The following is a 20,178-nucleotide window of genomic DNA, read 5'->3' as shown; positions in this document are numbered from 1 at the left end:
TGGGAAGCTTGTGGAAGGCTACCTGAAACATTTGACCCAAGTTAAACAATTTAAAGGCAATGCTACCAAATACTAATTGAGTGTATCTAAACGTCTGACCCACTGGGAATGTGATGAAAGAAATAAAATACAAAATAAATAATTCTCTACTATTATTCTGACATTTCACATTCTTAAAATAAATTGGTGATCCTAACTGACCTAAGACAGGGAATTCTTACAAGGATTAAATGTCAGGAATTGTTAAATATTGAGTTTAAATGTATTTGTAATTTGTATTTGTATTTGTATGTAAACCTCCGCCAAACTCCCAGATATTTGTTTTGACTTGCTCTATAGCATGTCGTTCCAAGGTAGTAATTACATGGTTTTCAGGATGTTTAGAGTCTGAAAATACCTTGCATTTTGTTTTAGCGGAATTCAGAAAAACCTTACAATCATACATATTCTGTGAAGGAGGTGAGGGCACTCAGTGTGGTGTCAGGAAAACAACCTCTCACTCAACGTCAACAAAACAAAGGAGATGATCGTGGACTTCAGGAAACAGCAGAGGAAGCACCCCACTCTCCACGTCAACGAGACAGCAGTGGAGATGATGGAAAGTTTTATGTTCCTCGGCGTGCACGTCATGGACAAACTGAAATGGTCTAACCACACAGACAGTGTGATGAAGAAGGCGCATTAGCGCCTCTTCAACCTCAGGAGGCTGAATAATTTTGTCTTTTCACCTAAAAACTTCACAAACTTCACCGCCTGGTATGACAACTGCTCCGCCCACAACCGCAGGGCTCTCCAGAGGGTGGTACGGTCTGCACAACGCATCACCGGGGGCAAACTACCTGCCCTCCAGGACACTTACAGCACCCGATGTCACAGGCAGGCCAAAAAGATAATCAAGGACAACAACCACCCGAGCCACTGCCTGTTCACCCCGCTACCATCCAGAAGGCGAGGTCAGTACAGGTGCATCAAAGCTGGGACCGAGAGACCGAAGCTATTTTTCAATCTCAAGGCCATCAGATTGTTAAACAGCTGTCACTAACACAGAGAGGCTGCTGCCTACATACAGACTTGAAATCATTGGACACTTGAATAATGATGATGTCTCCAGACTTCATGTAATTCAGATGAGATTGGTGATAGACATTTAATTCAGCAGTGAGAAAGATGTGTATTACAGGTACTGTACTTTTGGATCTCATCCATTTACAGTCAAATCAGAAAGTATTCACACCCCTTGACTTTTTTCACATTTTGTTATGTTACAGCCTGCATTTACAATGGATTAAATGTCGTTTCATTTTGCCTACACACAATACCCCATAATGTCTAAGTGGAATTATATTTTTAGACATTTTTACAAATTATTTCAAAATGAAAAGCTGGAATGTCTTGATTCAATAAGTATCCAACCCCTTTGTTATGTCAACCCTAAATTAGTTCAGGGGTAAAAATGTGCTTTCCAAGTCACATAATAAGTTGTGTGCAGTAACAGTGTTCAACATTATTTTTGAATGACTACCTCATCTCTGTATCTCACACATACAATTATCGGTAAGGTTCCTCAGCCAAACACAGATTCAGCCACAAAGACCAGGGAGGTTTTCCAATGACTCGCAAAGAAGGGCATTTATTGGTAGATGGCTAAAACAGTTTTAAAAAGCAGACATTGAATATCCCTTTTAGCATGGTGAAGTTATTAATTACATTTTGGATGGTGTATCAATACACACAGTCACTACAAAATACAGGTGTCCGTCCTAACTCCATTGCCAGATGCCAGAGAGGAAGGAAATCGCTCAGGGATTTCACCATGAGGCCAATTGTGACTTTAAAACTATTACAGAGTTTAATGGCTGTGATAGGAGAGAACTGAGGATTGATCAACAACATTGTAGTTACTTCAGAATTACTAACCTTATTGACAGAGTGAAAAGAAGGTAGCCTGTACAGAATACAAATATTCTAAAACATGCATCCTGTTTGCAATAATGTACTAAAGTAAAGATGCAAACAATGTGGCAAAGAAATGAACTTTATGACCTGAATAGAAAGCATTATATTTGGGGCAAATCTAACTAAACACATCACTGAGTACCAATCTTCACATTTTCAAGCATGGTGATGGCTGCACCATGTTATGGGTATGCTTGTCATGGGAAAGGACTAGAGAGTTTTTAATGATAAAAATAAACCATTTAGAACTAAGCACAGGCAGGATCCTTAAGGAAAACCTGGTTTAGTCTGGTTTTCAACAGACACTGGGGGGAAAATTCACCTTTCAGCAGGACAATAACCTAAAACACAAGGTGAAATATACACTGGAGTTGCTTACCAAGACGGCATTGAATTTGCTTGAGTGCCCTAGTTACACTTTTAAGTGAAACCGGCTTGAAAACAGAATATTTTGTCTAGATCGTTGAAAAAAGGACAAATCCAGTAACTGGAGGGAATCTCAATCGTCTTTATTGTTGAACTCCAAAAAGCTCCACTTTCACATAACAACTCATTAGAGTGGAATGCTAACGCAGTGGCAATTACCTACGGTATTTATGTAGGGCCATAAACATTCTGCTTAATTGCAACAGCACTTTGCAAAACATTCCAGGATAATTTGTGATGCAAAGCGTAAACTGTGCAATGCCATCTAAATCAGTTAGCCGTATTTAGTTACCTAAACGTGTGTGCATTTCTAGCACACAATGACTACATCAAGCTTGTGACTACAATCTAGTTTGATGCATTTGCGGTTTGTTTTGGATCGGGGTTTCAAACAATAAAAAATAAAAAAAAGTAAATCGCAGGATTTGCTGTGATATTAATAGGAAATTCAGAATTAATTGGGCTGTAAGATTTTAAGATTAGTTATACAAGAAGCATTACAAAATATTGACGTCTTGATTTTGTAAAAAGTAACTGTAAGCAAAATCAGGTAACTTGATAAAGCACTCTTTCTCAATGTCAACTTGTTTTGACATCATATTGTTGTTTTTCGCTGTGTAGGTTGTGTATTTTGAATGATTTACGACATTGTGATTAATCACGATTTAAAAACAATTAGTGCAATGAGTACACTGACGGCCCTAGTAACTCTGACGGCCCTAGTAACTCTGACGGCCCTAGTAACTCTGACGGCCCTAGTAACTCTGACGGACTTAGTTTTGGATTACATTTTGCCCAATAGGAACTGAATGGTGAATAATGTGTGTGTACTTACACAATTTTTCATTTTATTTTTATTTCACCTTTATTTAATCAGGTAGGCCAGTTGAGAACAAGTTCTCATTTACAACTGCGACCTGGCCAAGATGGAGCAAAGCAGTGCGACACAAACAACACAGAGTTACACATGGGATAAACAAAAGTACAGTCAATAACACAATTGAAAAGTCTTTATACAGTGTGTGCAAATGGAGTAAGATTAAGGAGGTAAGGCAATAAATGGGCCATAGTTACGTAATAATTACAAATTACCAATTAAACACTGGAGTGATTGATGTGCAGAAGATGAATGTGCAAGTAGAGATACTGGGGTGCAAAGGAGCAAAAAAATAAAAAAAACAATATGGGGATGAGGTAGTTGGGTGGGCTATTTACAGGTGGGCTATGTACAGATGCAATGATCTGTAATCTGCTCTGACGGCTGATGCTTAAAGTTAGAGAAGGAGATATAAGACTTCAGCTTCAGTGATTTTTGCAATTAGTTCTAGTCATTGCAAGCAGAGAACTGGAGGGAATGGCTTTGGAGATGACCAGTGAAATATACCTGCTGGAGCGCGTACTACGGGTGGGTGCTGCTATGGTGACCAGTGAGTTGAGATAAGGTGGGGCTTTACCTAGCAAAGACTTCTAGATGACCTGGAGCCAGTGAGTTTGGCGACGAATATGAAGCGAGGGCCAGCCAACGAGAGCATACAGGTCGCAGTGGTGGGTAGTATATGGGGCTTTGGTGACAAAACCGGTGGCACTGTGATGGACTGCATCCAATTTGCTGAATATGCCATTCAGAAAAAAATATTGGTATTGGTACAGCGTTAGGATCCCCTTTAGCTGCTGCAAAAGCAGGAGCGATTCTTCCTGGGGTCCACATGAATCATGACATAATACATATTACAGAACATTATTAGTCAAGGACTGAAATACATACATTTAAAACATCACACACAGCCTACATATCAGCACATACACACAGTATCTAGGTCAAATGCATAATGCAGTGAAAATTACAATACAAGACACATAAAATGTCTGTCTCTTCACAGTCCCCGTTTGTGCAGTAAGGTGTTTTTTAATCTGGTTTTATTGCTACCTTGAGTTAACTGGGGTGGCGGAGTTCCATGTTGTTATGGCTTTATTTAATACGGTGCGTTTCCCAAATTGATTTTGTTTCTCACCCATCTACACACAATACCCCATAATGACAAAGTGAAAACATGTTTTTAGAAATGCTTGCAAATGTATTGAAATGGAAATATAGAAATATCTCATTTACATAAGTATTCTCACCCCTGAGTCAATAAGTGTTAGAATAAACTTTGCCAGCAATTACAGTTGTGAGTCTATCTGGGTAAGTCTCTAAGAGCTTTGCACACCTGGATTGTACAATATTTGCACATTATTCTTTTTAAAATTCTTCCAGCTCTGTTGAATTGGTTGTTATAGTCTTCGCTAGACAGCAATTTTCAAGTCTTGCCATATATTTTCAGCCGAATTAAGTAAAAACTCGTAACTAGGCCACTCTTCTACTTGCACATCCTTATCTGCACATATATCACTCCAGTGTAAATTGCTAAATTGTAATTACTTCGCCACTATTGGCATATTTATTTCCTTACCTCCTTACTTCATTTGCACACACTGTATACAGATCTTTCTATTGTATTACTGACTGTACGTTTGTTTATCCCATGTGTTGTTTGTGTCGCACTGCTTTAAAAAAAATCTTGGCCAGGTCGCAGTTGTAAATGAGAACTTGTTTTCAACTTGCCTTCCTGGTTAAATAAAGGTGAAATAAATTTAAAAAATACAATGTATTTCAGCTTTAATTTTTAATGTGTAAACATTTCTCAAAACAATTCTACTTTAACATTATGAGATAGTGTGTGTATGCCAGTGACACAAAATCTCAATTTAATTCAGGCTGTAACACAACTAAATGTGAAACAAGTCGAGGGGTGTGAATACTTTCTGAAGGCACTGTATGTATGAAAATACAGTGCCTTCGGAAAGTATTCACACCCCTTGACTTTTTCCAGATTTTGTTACGTTAGACTTTTTCTAAAATGGATGAAATACTTTTTTTCTCTCATCAATCTACACACAATACCCCATAATGACAAAGTAAAAAGAGGTTTTATTCATTTTTGCTAATTTATTAAAAATAAAAACAGATACCTAATTTTCTAAGTATTCAGACCCTTTGCTATGATACTTGAAATTGAGTTCCGGTGCATCCTGTTGCCATTGATCATCCTTGAGATGTTTCTAGAACAGGATTGGAGTCCAATTGATTGGATATGACTTGGAAAGGAACACACCTGTCTATATAAGGTCACACCATTGACAGTGCATGTCAGAGCAAAAACCAAGCCATCAGGTTGAAGGAATTGTCCATAGAGCTCCTAGACAGGATTGTGTTGAGGCACAGATCTGGGGAAGGGTACCACAACTTAGGAAGAGTCTTGATTGTTCCAAACTTCTTCTATTTAAGAATGATGGAGGCATCTGAGACATCTGGGGAGAAGGGCCTTTCTTGGTCACTCTGAAAGAGCTATAGAGTTAATCTGTGGAGATGAGAGAAACTTCTAGAAGGACAACCATCTACAGTATGCAGCATTCCACCAATCAGGCCTTTATGGTGGAGTGGCCAGACGGAAGTCACTCTTCAGTAAAAGCCACATGACCGCCCGCTTGGACTTTGCCAAAAGGCACCCAAAGACTCTCAGATCATGATAAACCAGATTCTTTGGTCTGATGAAACCAGGACTGAACTTTTTGGCCTTAATGCCAAGTGTCACGTCTGGAGGAAACATGGCACCATCCCTATGGTGGTGGCAGCATCATGCTGTGGGTATGTTTTTCAGCAGCAGGGATTGGGAGGCTAGTCAGGATCGAGGCAAAGATGAACGGAGCAAAGTACAGAGAGATCCTTGATTAAAACCTGCTCCAGAGCGCTCAGGACCTCAGAATGGGATGAAGGTTCACTTTCCAACAAGGCAACGACCCTAAGCACACAGCCAAGACAATGCAGGAGTGGTTTTGGGACAAGTCTCTGAATGTCCTTGACTTGTTCAATCCGGGTTTGATCCGGGCTCTGGGCATCTCTGGAGAGACCTGAAAATAGCTGTGCAACAACGCTCCCCATCCCTCCTGACAGAGCTTGAGAGGATCTGCAGAGAGCAATGGGAGAAATTCCCCAAATACAGGTGTGCCAAGCTTGTAGCGTCATACCCAAGAAGACTCAACTGTAATTGCTGCCAAAGATGCTTCAACAAAGTACTGAGTAAAGGGTCTGAATACTTATGTAAATGTGATATTTCAGTTTTATTCTTTAGTACATTTTCAAAAATGTAGAAACCTGTATTCGCTTTGTCATTATGGGGTATTGTGTGTAGATTGAGGAAAATTCAAGGGGTCTGAATACTTTCCGAATGCACTGTACCGTTAAATAAAAGGTGACATTCTGTACTGTCACCTCATATGAAACATTTGACCCAAAATCCAACCATTTTAAACATGTTTTTTTTCCTTATATAGACTAATCCTATGTGTTTTAATTAAATCAACTACATTATGCACTGAGCTTGTCTGATGCTTAATAAAGAAGCAATAAAACTGTCCTTCTTTAGACTAGTTGAGTATCTGGAGCGTCAGCATTTGTGGGTTCGATTACAGGCTCAAAATGGTCAGAAACAAATAACTTTATTCTGAAACTCATCAGTCTATTCTTGTTCTCGGAAATGAAGGCTATTCCATGCAAGAAATTGCCAAGAAACTGAAGATCTCGTACAACGTTTATACTGATAACAAGTTCAAACTGGTGCCATTAATACAGGTAACGAGTGAAGGACAGAGGAGCCTCTTCAAGAAGAAGTTACAGGTCTGTGAGAGCCAGAAATCTTGCTTGTTTGTAGGTGACCAAATACTTATTTTCCACCATAATTTGCAAATAAATTCATAAAAAATCCTACAATGTGATTTTCTGGATTTTCCTCATTTTGTCTGTCATAGTTGAAGTGTACCTATGATGAAAATTACAGGCCTCTCATCTTTTTAAGTAGGAGAACTTGCACAATTGGTGGCTGACTAAATACTTTTTTGCCCCACTGTACATAATATGACATTTGAAATTGTAATGTTTACTGTTCATTTTGATAGTTTATTTCACTTTTGTTTATGTACTTCACTTGCTTTGGCAATGTAAAAATGTGTTTCCCATGCCAATAAAGCCCCTTGAATTGAATTGAGGGGGGGGGGGCACCTATGATCCTCCCCCAAGGACAGTCATGACAAGGGCTTTTGTTGGCATGGAATACATATGTTAACTTTGCCAAAGCAAGTGAACTAGATAATTAACAATACAAATTTACTGTAAATATTACACTCTGTCTCTCTCTCTGTTTCTCTATCTCTCTCTCTTCTCCCCAGGGCCTGCACGGATGTGTTGTGCTGTGTCATCTTCGTCATCGTCATCCTCGGCTACATCGCTCTGGGCACCGTGGGTGAGTTGTCATGTTGTTGCATATTTCATCAGACATAGAGGATTCATAACAACAAAGTCCCAGTGTCCCACACACATCCCCCTTCCCTCTGTTGAACCTCAAAGAAGGATGTGGTCTAAGACGGAACCCAAACCGGCTGCGCGCGTGCGCCATCGTGTACTTACGTGCATAAATGTATTTTGTCCCCCTACACCAAACGCGATCACAACACGCAGCTTGCTGTTGCTAGCTAATTTGTCCTGGGATATAAACATTGAGTTGTTATTCTACCTGAAATGCACAAGGTCCTCTACTCCGACAATTAATCCACACATAAAACGGCCAACCGAATCTTTTCTAGTCATCTCTCCTCCTTCCAGGACTTTTCATCTTTGAACTTATATGGTGATCAGCATCTAAACTTTCATAGTATTACCACGACTACCGGAAAAACTGTTCGTCTTTCAATCACCCACGTGGGTATAACCAGCGGCAGAAATAGAAAGGAGTTCTATTTTAGCCCTTGGCATCGCAGACTCTCCGGTCTGGTCAGCATGTAAGCCAGTGTTTCCCAAAACTGGTCCTCAAGTACCCCTATCCGTACACTATTTCATTGTAGCCCTGGACAAGCACACCTGATTCAACTTGTCAACTAATCATCAATCCCTCAATGAGTTGAATGAGCTGTGTTTGTCTAGGACTACAATGAAAATGTGTACTGTTGAGGGTACTCGAGTACTAGGGTTGGGAAACACTGGTTTAAGCAGATGGTGTGAGGAAAGTTGGTGTGTGTGTGTGAGTTCGTCTGTGTTCATGTTTGTTAGTGAGTTTCTGCGTGCCTAGCTCTCATCTAGACAGTCTTTGTGTTCTATATATTCCACCAACTGTGGTGCCATATCGATGTTAGTGTTGTATTTGATGCCATTTTTGCATTGAGCAACAGAGCCTCTGATTGTGTAGTGTGTGGGAGGTAGAAATATGAGCGCCTGAATTTCCCCAGAGACAGACCCATTCCTTAATGAGCAGGAGTTAGTAACAACAGTATGTTTGTATGTGAGGCACTTTCTGTTTTCTGATGTTACTCTATGGCAGATATTGCAATGCCCTCGGGGGTACGCCAAATAAAAATGGGATTCACATTTAAAAATGTAAAATATATATTTGTTTTTAACATTTTCAAACGGTCCATTTATATTTTCCAACGGGGCTATACAGTTTTTTTTCTCTAGCCTGAGTAGCCTTGTTTCAGTGCCAAAAAAACCAAACAGAAAACGTCTAGTGTTCAGCAAAATAACATCACAATGTCAAATACAGGTAGCTTAGTCAAATAATTAACATACAATCACATTACCGTTACTCTCCAGCGGGAATTCCACTAACGGTCCGTATGTAGCCAAATGTAGCTGCTGCTCATTCCGTTTGCTCAAAAATTGATAAAGGGTTTAAAAAAAGTAAGGCCAGCGTTTCCATAGAGACTCATACCAGCTCTACTGGTACTACTGCTACTACCAGCAGTACTACCAGCAGTACTACACCTGCACCTGTTGATGACACAAATTGTTCTGCTTCCACGAGCACATCCAATGCTAGCATCAGTAATTCTACATTTGTTGTTAGTCCAGCTAGCATGGACACTGACAGTTGTGAATCTGATGCAGCCGAAGAGCTTCTGCCCCCATTGCACCATTGAAGAGGCACAAATATAATGAGAACTACATTGATTTGGGGTTCACTTATATTGGGTGTTTGCCTTTCCTCAGGCACAGTATGTTATATGTGCAAAAGTACTATCTCACAACTCTTGCGCAGACATTTAGAAACAAAACATGCACATTTTAAAAATAAGCCACGGGAGGTTTTTGAGCGAGAATTAAGTAGACTTTCGTGTAGAAAGACATGTATAAAAGCAACAGATACCAATAATAAGAAGTGGCTAGAAGCGTCTTATATGGTGAGCTACCGAGTCACTTGTCTGACTGTTTGCATGATGACGAGTTTCTCACACGACTGGCCTATCTGGGTGATGATGTTTCTCACCTGAATGATCTGAATCTAGGATTACAGGGACACTCCACAACTATTTTCAATGTGCGGGACAAAATTGAGGCTATGATTAAGAAGTTGGAGCTCTTCTCTGTCTATATTAACAAGGACAACACACAGGGCTTTCCATCATTGTATGATTTTTGTGTGCAAATGATCACGCTTACGGACAATGTCAAATATGGTATAGCGAAGCACCTGAGTGAGTTGGGTGTGCAATTACGCAGGTACTTTCCCAAAACGGATGGCACAAACAACTGGATTCGTTATCTCTTTCATGCCCTGCCTCTAGTCCGCTTACCGATATCTTAACAAGAGAGCCTGATCGAAATTGCAACAAGCGGTTCTGTGAAAATGTAATTTAATCAGAAGCCACTGCCAGATTTCTGGATTGGGCTGCGCTCAGAGTATCCTGCCTTGGTAAATCGCGCTGTTAAGACACTGATGCCCTTTGCAACCACGTACCTATGTGAGAGTGGATTCTCGGCCCTCACTAGCATGAAAACTAAATACAGGCACAGACTGTGTGTGGAAAATGATTTAAGACTGAGACTCTCTCCAATACAACCCAACATTGCAGAGTTACAGTATGTGTATCTTTCAAGCACACCCTTCTCATTAACCTGTGGTGAGTTATTCACAATTTTCAATGAATGATAAGGTTTTATATGTAAGATGGTTAAATAAAGAGAAAAATTCTTAATGATTATTATTTGTGCCCTGGTCCTATAAGAGCTCTTTGTCACGAGCCGGGTTGTGACAAAAACTCTCACTCATTCTTATGTTTAATAAATGTATCGTATAGTGTGTGTGTGTGTGTGTGTGTGTGTGTGTGTGTGTGTGTGGCAGGCTTACAATGATTGCAGAAAACAACATTTGAGAGTGCGCTGACCCTGGTGCTAGAGGGGGTACGCAGTTGGAGGTGGATTGTTTGAAGTTTGGGAACCACTGCTCAATGGCATCTCCCTAATCTGTGCTTCTAATCTTCCGATTGGAGGTTAGAGCATGTTCTCTAGAGAAATGGGTGATGTCCTCTGGCCTCCATGCCTTTTTAAGGCATTTAATTAGAGCAGTTAAACACAGCATACTCCAGTGTTCCTCTCAGTAGATTGGAATCAATCATGTGAATCTCCTCACACACACACCTAAGTCTGTATGTAGTCTGTATGACACACACACACACACACACACACACCCTCAGTGAGTCAAATGAAATCAACGTTGATGTCTTCTCTCAAAGTGGAGTCCCTCTCAGACTTCGATTGGCAGTGTAGTCACGTCCGAGTCTGGGCAGAGGAAGGACTGTCTGTTGCCCAATTACTTTAAGAGAGCCAGAGCCATGAAAATGGAGGTGACTTCAAATAGACACTGGCATGTCAGCAATTACGTGAAGAGCTTTTCATTCTTTCTCCTCCCATGTGCTCTTCCTCGTGCATAACTTCCCTTTCTCAACCTCCCAGCTGGGTGAGGCAGGCTAGAAAATAATATGTTATTGTCCTCCTAGGTAATTCTTTGCTGTTTATGTTTTGAACAGGTTAGAAAAACTATTGAACACAGGATTGCATCGTGAATTGAAGCCTCAAAAGATGCAGACTGGTGGAGAAAGTGTTGGAATGATTGGATTACCTTGGCCTTGTTAGTGCCTTTCACTCGTATTATCACTCTGCATCAAATCAAATCAAATGTATTTATATAGCCCTTCGTACATCAGCTGATGTCACAAAGTGCTGTACAGAAACCCAGCCTAAAACGCCAAACAGAAAGCGATGCAGGTGTAGAAGCACAGTGGCTAGGAAAAACTCCCTAGAAAGGCCCAAACCTAGGAAGAAACCTAGAGAGGAACCAGGCTATGTGGGGTGGCCAGTCCTCTTCTGGCTGTGCCGGGTGGAGATTATAACAGAACATGGCCAAGATGTTCAAATGTTCATAAATGACCAGCATGGTTAAATAATAATAATCACTGTAATCTCTAAGTTTCTCACATATACTTGTTCAGGTTGTCCTGTAATGTCTGAACAGCCAGTCTCAGCTTGACACACTAATATATTCGTATCTGGCTTCTGATTGTGATTCATAACAGCAGTCTACATTGGATCCCATTTTACCTGTTTTTATACTGATGTACAGTAGCTGTGGGCTGAAGTGATAATGGTAGTCAATCAAATCAATCACATAAAGCCCGTTTTACATCAGCAGTTGTCACAAAGTGCTTATACAGAAACCTAAAATCCCAAAGAGCAACAATGCAGATGTAGAATCACGGTGGCTAGGAAAAACTCCCAAGAAAGGCAGAAACCTAGAGAGGAACCAGGCTCTGAGGGGTGGTCAGTCCTCTCCTGGCTGTGCCGGATGGAGAATATAGGAGTACATGGTCATTAAGGCCAGATCGTTCTCAAGATGTTCAAACGTTCCTCGATGACCAGCGGGGACAAATAATAATCACAGTGGTTATAGGGTTGTAACAGGTCAGCACCTCAGGAGTAAATGTCAGTTGGCTTTTCATAGCTGAGCATTCAGAGGTCAAGACAACTTGTGCATGTGCATTAGACTGTCAGAATATTCCAATACATACACAGTCAGGCAGATCCTATCACTCATTCATGTCCAGAGTGATTGACATATGACAGGTCTGTGAATGAGGCTAATGATGTGGCCGTCTGTCTGGTTGCAGCCTGGATCCATGGCGACACCAGGAAGGTGGTCTACCCCACCGACAGCCACGGACAGTTCTGTGGACAGCAGGGGACCCCGAACACGTAAGTAGAAAGAAAGACCGCTCTCTGTGTTTGGAGAAAAATGTATTGTGTCTACAGTACAATGGATAGTATATAGTTACTATGGATAGGTATAGTACTATATCATTGCATTGCACTTAGGACAAGTGTGGCTTCACATGAATATCCTCTAAAAGAATTCTGCACTTGGAAGAGATTGTAAGCAGCCTGGGATTAGTCTGTAAACATAGTCATTTTAAGCTACCCTTCTATGTTCAGCAAGGCTCTCCAACCCTGTTCCTGGAGAGCTACGGTCCTGTAGGTTTACACTCAACCAGTCTAGCGCACCGGATTCTAATAATTAGCAGATTGAGAAGGTGAATCAGGTTAGTTACAACTGGGGTTGGAGCGAAAACCTGCACAAGGGTGTGGCTTCCGTGTGGCTCAGTTAGTTGAGCATGGCGCTTGCAACACCATGGTTGTGGGTTCAATTCCCATGGGGGACCCGTAAGAAAAATACATATAAAAATGTATGTACTCACAACTGTAAATCACTCTGGAAAAGAGTGTCTGCTAAATGTAAAGGAGGGTAACTCTCCAGGAACAGGAATGGAGGGAAAGCATGTAGGAGGGTAGCCCTCCAGGAACAGGAATGGAGGGAAAACCTGTAGGAGGGTAACTCTCCAGGAATGGAGGGAAAGCATGTAGGAGGGTAGCTCTCCAGGAATGGAGGGAAAGCATGTAGGAGGGTAACTCTCCAGGAACAGGAATGGAGGGAAAGCATGTAGGAGGGTAGCTCTCCAGGAACAGGAATGGAGGGAAAACCTGTAGGAGGGTAACTCTCCAGGAATGGAGGGAATGCATGTAGGAGGGTAGCTCTCCAGGAACAGGAATGGAGGGAAAGCCTGTAGGAGGGTAACTCTCCAGGAACAGGAATGGAGGGAAAGTATGTAGGAGGGTAACTCTCCAGGAACAGGGTTGCAGAGCCCTGCTTTACAGTAATCCCCCCTTTAGTTTGTATAGGGCTTTGCGTGGCATGTATGAAAAGTGAATTTAAAGTAGCATTAACCACCGCCACAGGCTTCCCTGCACCCCGTGTGTTTACACTGTGTCTTGCCTCTGTTTGACAGGCAGCTCAATCTGCCATTATTTTCAATACAACATTTGTTCTCAGCGTTTTCTAATAAAACTGTCATTGTGTGTGTTGGAAAACAAATGAATATTCTCTCCATTTCACTGTGGTTACAGCAACAAAGCCATATTATTCTACTTCAACATATTGCAATGTGCCAATCCTGCCGTTCTCATTAACCTCCAGTGCCCTACAACCCAAGTAAGAGGCCCCTCTTTACGCGGCACACATCATGCCGTTCTGTTCCTGCTCGTTTTTTCTTGCTTGATTATACAAGGTCAGTGTTCTCTGTTGTTAAGCATTGATGAATGTTTGCCTCTACCTCTCTCTTCTCAGCTCTGTGTCTCCAAGTGCCCAGACAGATTTGCCACATACCTAGACATGCAGTACAACTACAGGTACAACAACAGCTACTGGGAGTATTACAGGCAGTTCTGCAAGCCGGGCTTCGACAATCCTAGAAAGGTACAGAGACCTGATGCCTCCAGTCATCTTATCAAGTCCTTGAGTGTTCTGAACAGATGTCATCTGTAATGGTTATCCATCTAGAAGTCAGTAGCGACCAAGACTCTTCCAAAACGGCAATCTTATTAGAATCAGTTAGTCATTTAGGTGCTGCAATTAGAGTATATCTTGTTGTACATTTAATTATACGGAAAAACACTATATTGCTTTATAAGTACTAGGCCTTTACATGTATTATGTAAAGGAAACATAATGAGATTTAGAAGTTCTGTGGCTAAGATGGAGTGACTGAAAGGGGGAGAGAGGGAGGAAGAGAGAGAGGAAAAGAGTGTGCGCTTAGTCTGCACCGAGACCAGAGTGCTAAAACAACAAATGACTCAGGAAGGGTTCCCTACCAGTCCGTAATGTATGACAGTCTTCTGTTCTGTTCCACACGCCCACTCTCCTCATGGTCTTTTTGGATAATGGCAAACTCATAGGATATGGTGATAGGATGTCTTACCAGTCATCCTAACCTATGAGTTGGTATAAACACTCAACTCTGAGGATTTGACATCACTGAATTTACATTGTTTGACGTCTTCTTCCTCTTTTTTCTCCCTTTAGTCAGTTGCACATGTCTTGAGAGATGAGGACTGCCCATCTATGATAGTGCCAAGCAGACCTTGTAAGTGAATCTAGATTCTACACACAGTTCCTCCACTATCATTATGGTGACTTAAGATTCAGACTGTCTATTCTAAGACTTAGGTTCTGTGGGAGGGGGGCATTATGTGTTAGGGGTTGGGAAAGGAAAGTGATACTTCTAAACAGTCTATGACATTGAAACATTATTCTTAGCCATTATATATTTCTTTGTGTGTTTCAGTCCTTCAGAGGTGCTTCCCTGACTTTATCACCAGGAACGGGACGCTAACTGTCGCCAACAAGACAGACTTTAAAGATGGGTTAGGTAAAACGAGGAGCGTGATCGATCTCAGGAAAGCTGCCAAGTAAGTCCTGCTCTCCTCAACGTCCGTCTGTTGTAGTCGAAATGTTCTAGAGGTAGTTTATTGGAAACACACCACTGGAGGGAAAATTTGCATATTTTCTATATGTGGATTTTAGAATATTCGCATGAAAATCTGTCGCCAATTGGATTGAAACCTAGCTATTGTTATCTATTTATAGACTGATAGCCTACCATACAAATTATATCAAACTTACAGCCAATGTCATTCATAAACCAATACTGCAACAAAATTAACATATTAACACTTTCTATTTATGAATTACATATTTAGTGCATTCAGGAAGGTGATGGAGTCCAGGGGAGTGTCATGAGGCGCAGGTGCGCGTAACGATGGTGGCAGGTCTGCATAATGATTAGACAACTGGCGACGTCGAGCGCCGGAGAGGGGGAGCGGGAGTAAACGTGACAGTACTCTTTGACTTTTTCCACATTTTGTTATGTTACAGCCTTATACGTGATTATATAGTTTTTTTTTCCCCCTCATCCATCTACACACGCCATAATGACAAAGCAAAAACAGGTTTTTAGATTTTTTTGCAAATGTTACATTTTTTTTAACTGATATCACATTTACATACACGTTGACTCAGTACTTTGTTGAAGCACCTTTGGCAGCGATTACAGCCTTGAGTCTTCTTGGGTATGGCGCTACAAGCTTGGCACAACTGTATTTGGGGAGTTTCTCCCATTCTTTTCCGCCCAATCAATTTAATTTACAACACGTGGACTCCAATCAAGTTGTGGAAACATCTCAAGGATGTGGAAACAGGAAGCACCTGAGCTCAATTTCGAGTCTCATAGCAAAGGGTTTGAATACTTGTACTTGTAAATAAGGTATTTAATTTAGATTTTTTTTTATATAAATTTGCAAAAATTTCTGAAAACCTGTTTTCACTTTTACATTATGGGATATAGTGTGTAGATTGATGAGGATAAAACATATCTGTTTTAGAATAAGGCTGTAACGTAACACAATGTGGAAAAAGTCAAAGGGTCTGAATACTTTCCGAATGCACTGTATGAGGCATATATAAAAGGGCAATTAGAAATGCCAGACGCCCATTTTTTTTTACTTGATCACTATTAATCAGAATAATTTGACCGTGCTCTTTTCGACCATTAATGGCCTGTAATCCTACCCCCGCCCACCTACAGTATTTGAGTTTGCCTCCACATCTAAATGTGATGAGTTTGCGGCATATTTTAGAGAGAAGAAAACCAACGTTAGGCTGGTTATCAGTCAAGCAAGATCTGATGAGAAGCTTGATATGTGCCCTAGACGACCATTGTAAAGGCAATATGGAGTAATTTTCCCTGGTTGACACAGACATGCTCAGGAAAGTGATCTCAAAAAGTGATCTCACAACTTAAGCCTTCTACATGCCTTCTTGATCCTATTCCCAACATCTTCTTCAAAACAGTTTTTAATTTTAATTTTAATTTTAATTGCATATCTGAAGAAGAGGCAGCCTTTAGTTATCACTCCTTGTTCACAGGCATTTCCCCCACTGCACTAAAAACAGCTATGGTGGAACCCCTTCTGAAGAAAAGTCATCTAGATTCAGCAGCTCTTAGCAATTTTTGGCCAATTTCCAACCTTACATTCTTAAGCAAAATTCTGGAGAAATTTGTGTTCAAACAGCTAAATATTTTTTTTATATGCCAACTGTATTTTTGAAAAATTCCAATCTGGGTTTTGTGCCCACCACAGCACAGAGACAGCCTTAGTTCAAGTAGTAAATTATCTTAGAGCCAATACAGATGCCAAACAGCTCTCTCTACTCTTAGATTTAAGTGCTGCATTTGACACTGTTGACCATGATGTCCTTCACAGACTGGAGAGGTGGGTTGGCCTCTCCGGTCCAGTTCTAAATTGGTTTAGGACCTATTTAACCTGTCGAGAGTTTTTTGTCATCATAGGTGAACATAACTCAGGGAAAAATACTGTTCAGTAACCCCTTGGCTGCGTTATCAGAAAGCACTGCTACTCAGACGATACACCATTTTGCATTTCTGTGTCATCAGAGGATTTTAGCTCCATGTATAAATTATTATATTGTATTAGTGATTTAAATACGTGATATGTCTCACAACTTCCACCAGCTAAATCAAGACAAGACCAACGTTCTTATTGTTGGAGCCAAAGCACCTTGGGAAATAAAGATAAAACACCAGGTAAAAAACCTAGGTGTTATTTTAGATACTGATCTAAATTTAGAATCACACAGTAGAACGTGATTAAAATAGCTTTTTGCCACCCGAGGAACATTGCCAAGGTGCGGCCGTTTCTCTCTCCGGCTGATAAAGAGAGACTCATCCATGCATTTATTACAAGCACACTTGACTACTGTAATGCTCTCCTGTCTGGTTTATACAAGAAAGCCCTTGGTCAACTGCAAAACATACGGAATGCTGCAGCATGGGTTCTGACCAAGACCAGACGGTGTCAGGCGGTGGGTGTAGCTGGTGCATGAAGTCAGGCGCAGGAGAGCAGAGATGAGTGAACAACGCAAGTAACAGTACCAAAGTGCGAACATTAACGGTTGCCACAAAACACGGGTGAAACCAGCACCCGGACAAAACCAGCCGGAAACGTACCGACATGAACAATAAACAATCACACATAAAGACATGGGGGGAAACAGAGGGTTAAATACATTACCAGTAATTGGGAAATGAAAACCAGGTGTGTAGGAAACAAAAACAAAACCAATGGAAAATTAAAAGTGGATCGGCGATGGCTAGAAGACCGGCGACTTTCGTCAACGTGTTCCTTCGTCACGGTGTTCCTTCGTCAATGTGTTCCTTCGTCAACGTGTTCCTTCGTCAACGTGTTCCTTCGTCAACGTGTTCCTTCGTCAACGTGTTCCTTCGTAAACGTGTTCCTTCGTAAATGTGTTCCTTCGTCACGGTGTTCCTTCGTCATCGTGTTCCTTTGTCATCGTGTTCCTTCGTCAACGTGTTCCTTCGTCAACGTGTTCCTTCGTCAACGTGTTCCTTCGTCAACGTGTTCCTTCGTCATCGTGTTCCTTCATCATCGTGTTCCTTCGTCATCGTGTTCCTTCATCAACGTGTTCCTTCGTCAACGTGTTCCTTCGTCACGGTGTTCCTTCGTCAACGTGTTCCTTCGTCATCGTGTTCCTTCATCATCGTGTTCCTTCGTCAATGTGTTACTTCTTTTTTTATCATAATGTTTGCAAAGATTTAATTTAGTAAAACTGGAAAAGAGCACCCTCAGATTTGTGTAGTAATTAGAGTTATTACCACAGTAATTACCACAAGTTATATATAGCTCTTAGGCCTACCTCAGTCTATGAAAGTCAACCTGAACACAAAAATTGAGTTTCGTAGCTGAAAATGAAGGTGGTATTCTGATGTCCTTGTCATGAGTTGAAACTGTTTTGAAGACCGTTTCTGACAGTGTGTTCTTTGCTTCTGACAGAGCAGAGATGATGTCCTCTAACCTATCCTTCCCTCAGTCTCTGAACCAGAAAGATTTAACTCTGAGCCTCAAGCCACCAGACTCAGTGGCACTCACTTTGTCTGCTGTACTTGTGCCTTGATGTTATGACTGCTCTATTTAAAAATATATATTTCTTCTTTATTTAACCAGGTAGGCTAGTTGAGAACAAGTTCTCATGTACAACTGTGACCTGGCCAAGATAAAGCAAAGCAGTTCGACACATACAACAACACAGAGTTACACATGGAATAAACAAACATACAGTCAATAATACAGTAGAAAAAGTATTTATACAATGTCAGCAAATGAGGTAGAATAAGGGAGGAAAGGCAATAAATAGGCCATAGTGGCAAGGTAATTACAATATAGCAATTAAACACTGGAATGGTAGATTTGCAGTGGAAGAATGTGCAAAGTAGAAATAAAAATAATGGGGTGCGAAGGAGCAAAATAAATCATGTGCAGAAGATGAATGTCCAAGTAGAGGTACGGGGCCACAAAGGAGCAAGATAAATACAGCATGGGGATGAGGTAGTTGGATGGGCTATTTACAGATGGTCTAGGTGCAGTGATCTGTGAGCTGCTCTGACAGCTGGTGCTTAAAGCTAGTGAGGGAGATATGAGTCTCCAGCTTCAGTGATTTTTGCAGTTTGTTCCAGTCAGTGGCAGCAGAGAACTGGAAGGAAAGGCGGCCAAAGGAAGAATTGGCTTTGGCGGTGACCAGAAATATATACCTGCTGGAGCACGTGATACGGGTGGGTGCTGCTATGGTGACCAGTGAGCTGAGATAAGGTGGGGCTTTACCTAGCAGAGACTTTTAGATGAGTAGAGTATGAAGCGAGGTCCAGCCAACGAACATACAGGTCGCAGTGGTGGGTAGTATATGGGGCTTTGGTGAATGACCGATCGAGGATCGGTGGATGGTCAGTTTAACGAGGGTATGTTTGGCAGCATGAGTGAAGGATGCTTTGTTGCGAAATAGGAAGCCGATTCTAGATTTAATTTTGGATTGGAGATGCTTAATGTGAGTCTGGAAGGAGAGTTTACAGTCTAACCAGACACCTAGGTATTTGTAGTTGTCCACATATTCTAAGTCAGAACCGTCCAGAGTAGTGATGCTGTACGGGCGGGCATGTGCGGGCAGCGATCGATTGAATAGCATAATTTAGTTTTACTTGCATTTAAGAGCAGTTGGAGGCCACGGAAGGAGAGTTGTATGGCATTGAAGCTCATCTGAAGGTTAGTTAACACAGTGTCCAAAGAAGGTCAATCATTTGAGAAACCAAGGCTGTTGAGTCTGCCGATAAGTATGTGGTGTTTGACAGAGTCAAAAGCCTTGGTCAGGTCGATGAATACGGCTGCACAGTAATGTCTCTTAGCGATGGCGGTTATGATATCGTTTAGGACCTTTAGCGTGGCTGAGGTGCACCCATGACCAGCTCTGAAACCAGATTGCATAGCGCAGAAGGTATGGTGGCATTCGAAATGGTGGGTAATCTGTTTGTTAACTTGGCTTTCAAAGACCTTAGAAAGGCAGGGTAGGATAGATACAGGTCTATAGCAGTTTGGGTCTGGAGTGTCTCCCCCTTTGAAGAGGGGGAGGACCGCGGCAGCGTTCCAATCTTTGGGAATCTCAGACGATACGAAAG

General features: G+C 41.3%; 1 protein-coding gene across 5 annotated transcripts in view; it reads left to right on the top strand.

The window, feature by feature from the left end:
- Positions 1-20,178, top strand: part of LOC110537194 (choline transporter-like protein 5-B) — a 96,460-nt gene that overhangs the window by 54,315 nt on the left and 21,967 nt on the right. For 4 of the 5 annotated variants that reach the window (XM_036944236.2, XM_090183185.1, XM_036944149.2 and 1 more), the window contains exons 3-8: positions 7,648-7,721; positions 12,415-12,499; positions 13,706-13,790; positions 13,926-14,054; positions 14,661-14,721; positions 14,923-15,046. In XM_036944236.2, the coding sequence (XP_036800131.1) occupies positions 7,648-7,721; positions 12,415-12,499; positions 13,706-13,790; positions 13,926-14,054; positions 14,661-14,721; positions 14,923-15,046 (558 nt within the window). Of the gene's footprint in view, positions 1-7,054; positions 7,722-12,414; positions 12,500-13,705; positions 13,791-13,925; positions 14,055-14,660; positions 14,722-14,922; positions 15,047-20,178 lie in introns of all 5 variants that reach the window. The other variant, XM_090183188.1, reaches the window with a different exon arrangement.

This window comes from Oncorhynchus mykiss, chromosome 1 (genome assembly GCF_057628025.1).
Source record: "Oncorhynchus mykiss isolate SJ-2025 chromosome 1, ASM5762802v1, whole genome shotgun sequence".
Lineage (NCBI taxonomy): Eukaryota > Metazoa > Chordata > Actinopteri > Salmoniformes > Salmonidae > Oncorhynchus > Oncorhynchus mykiss.
The sequence above is the reverse complement of the archived record's forward strand: the minus strand, read 5'-3'. Positions and strand labels throughout refer to the sequence as shown.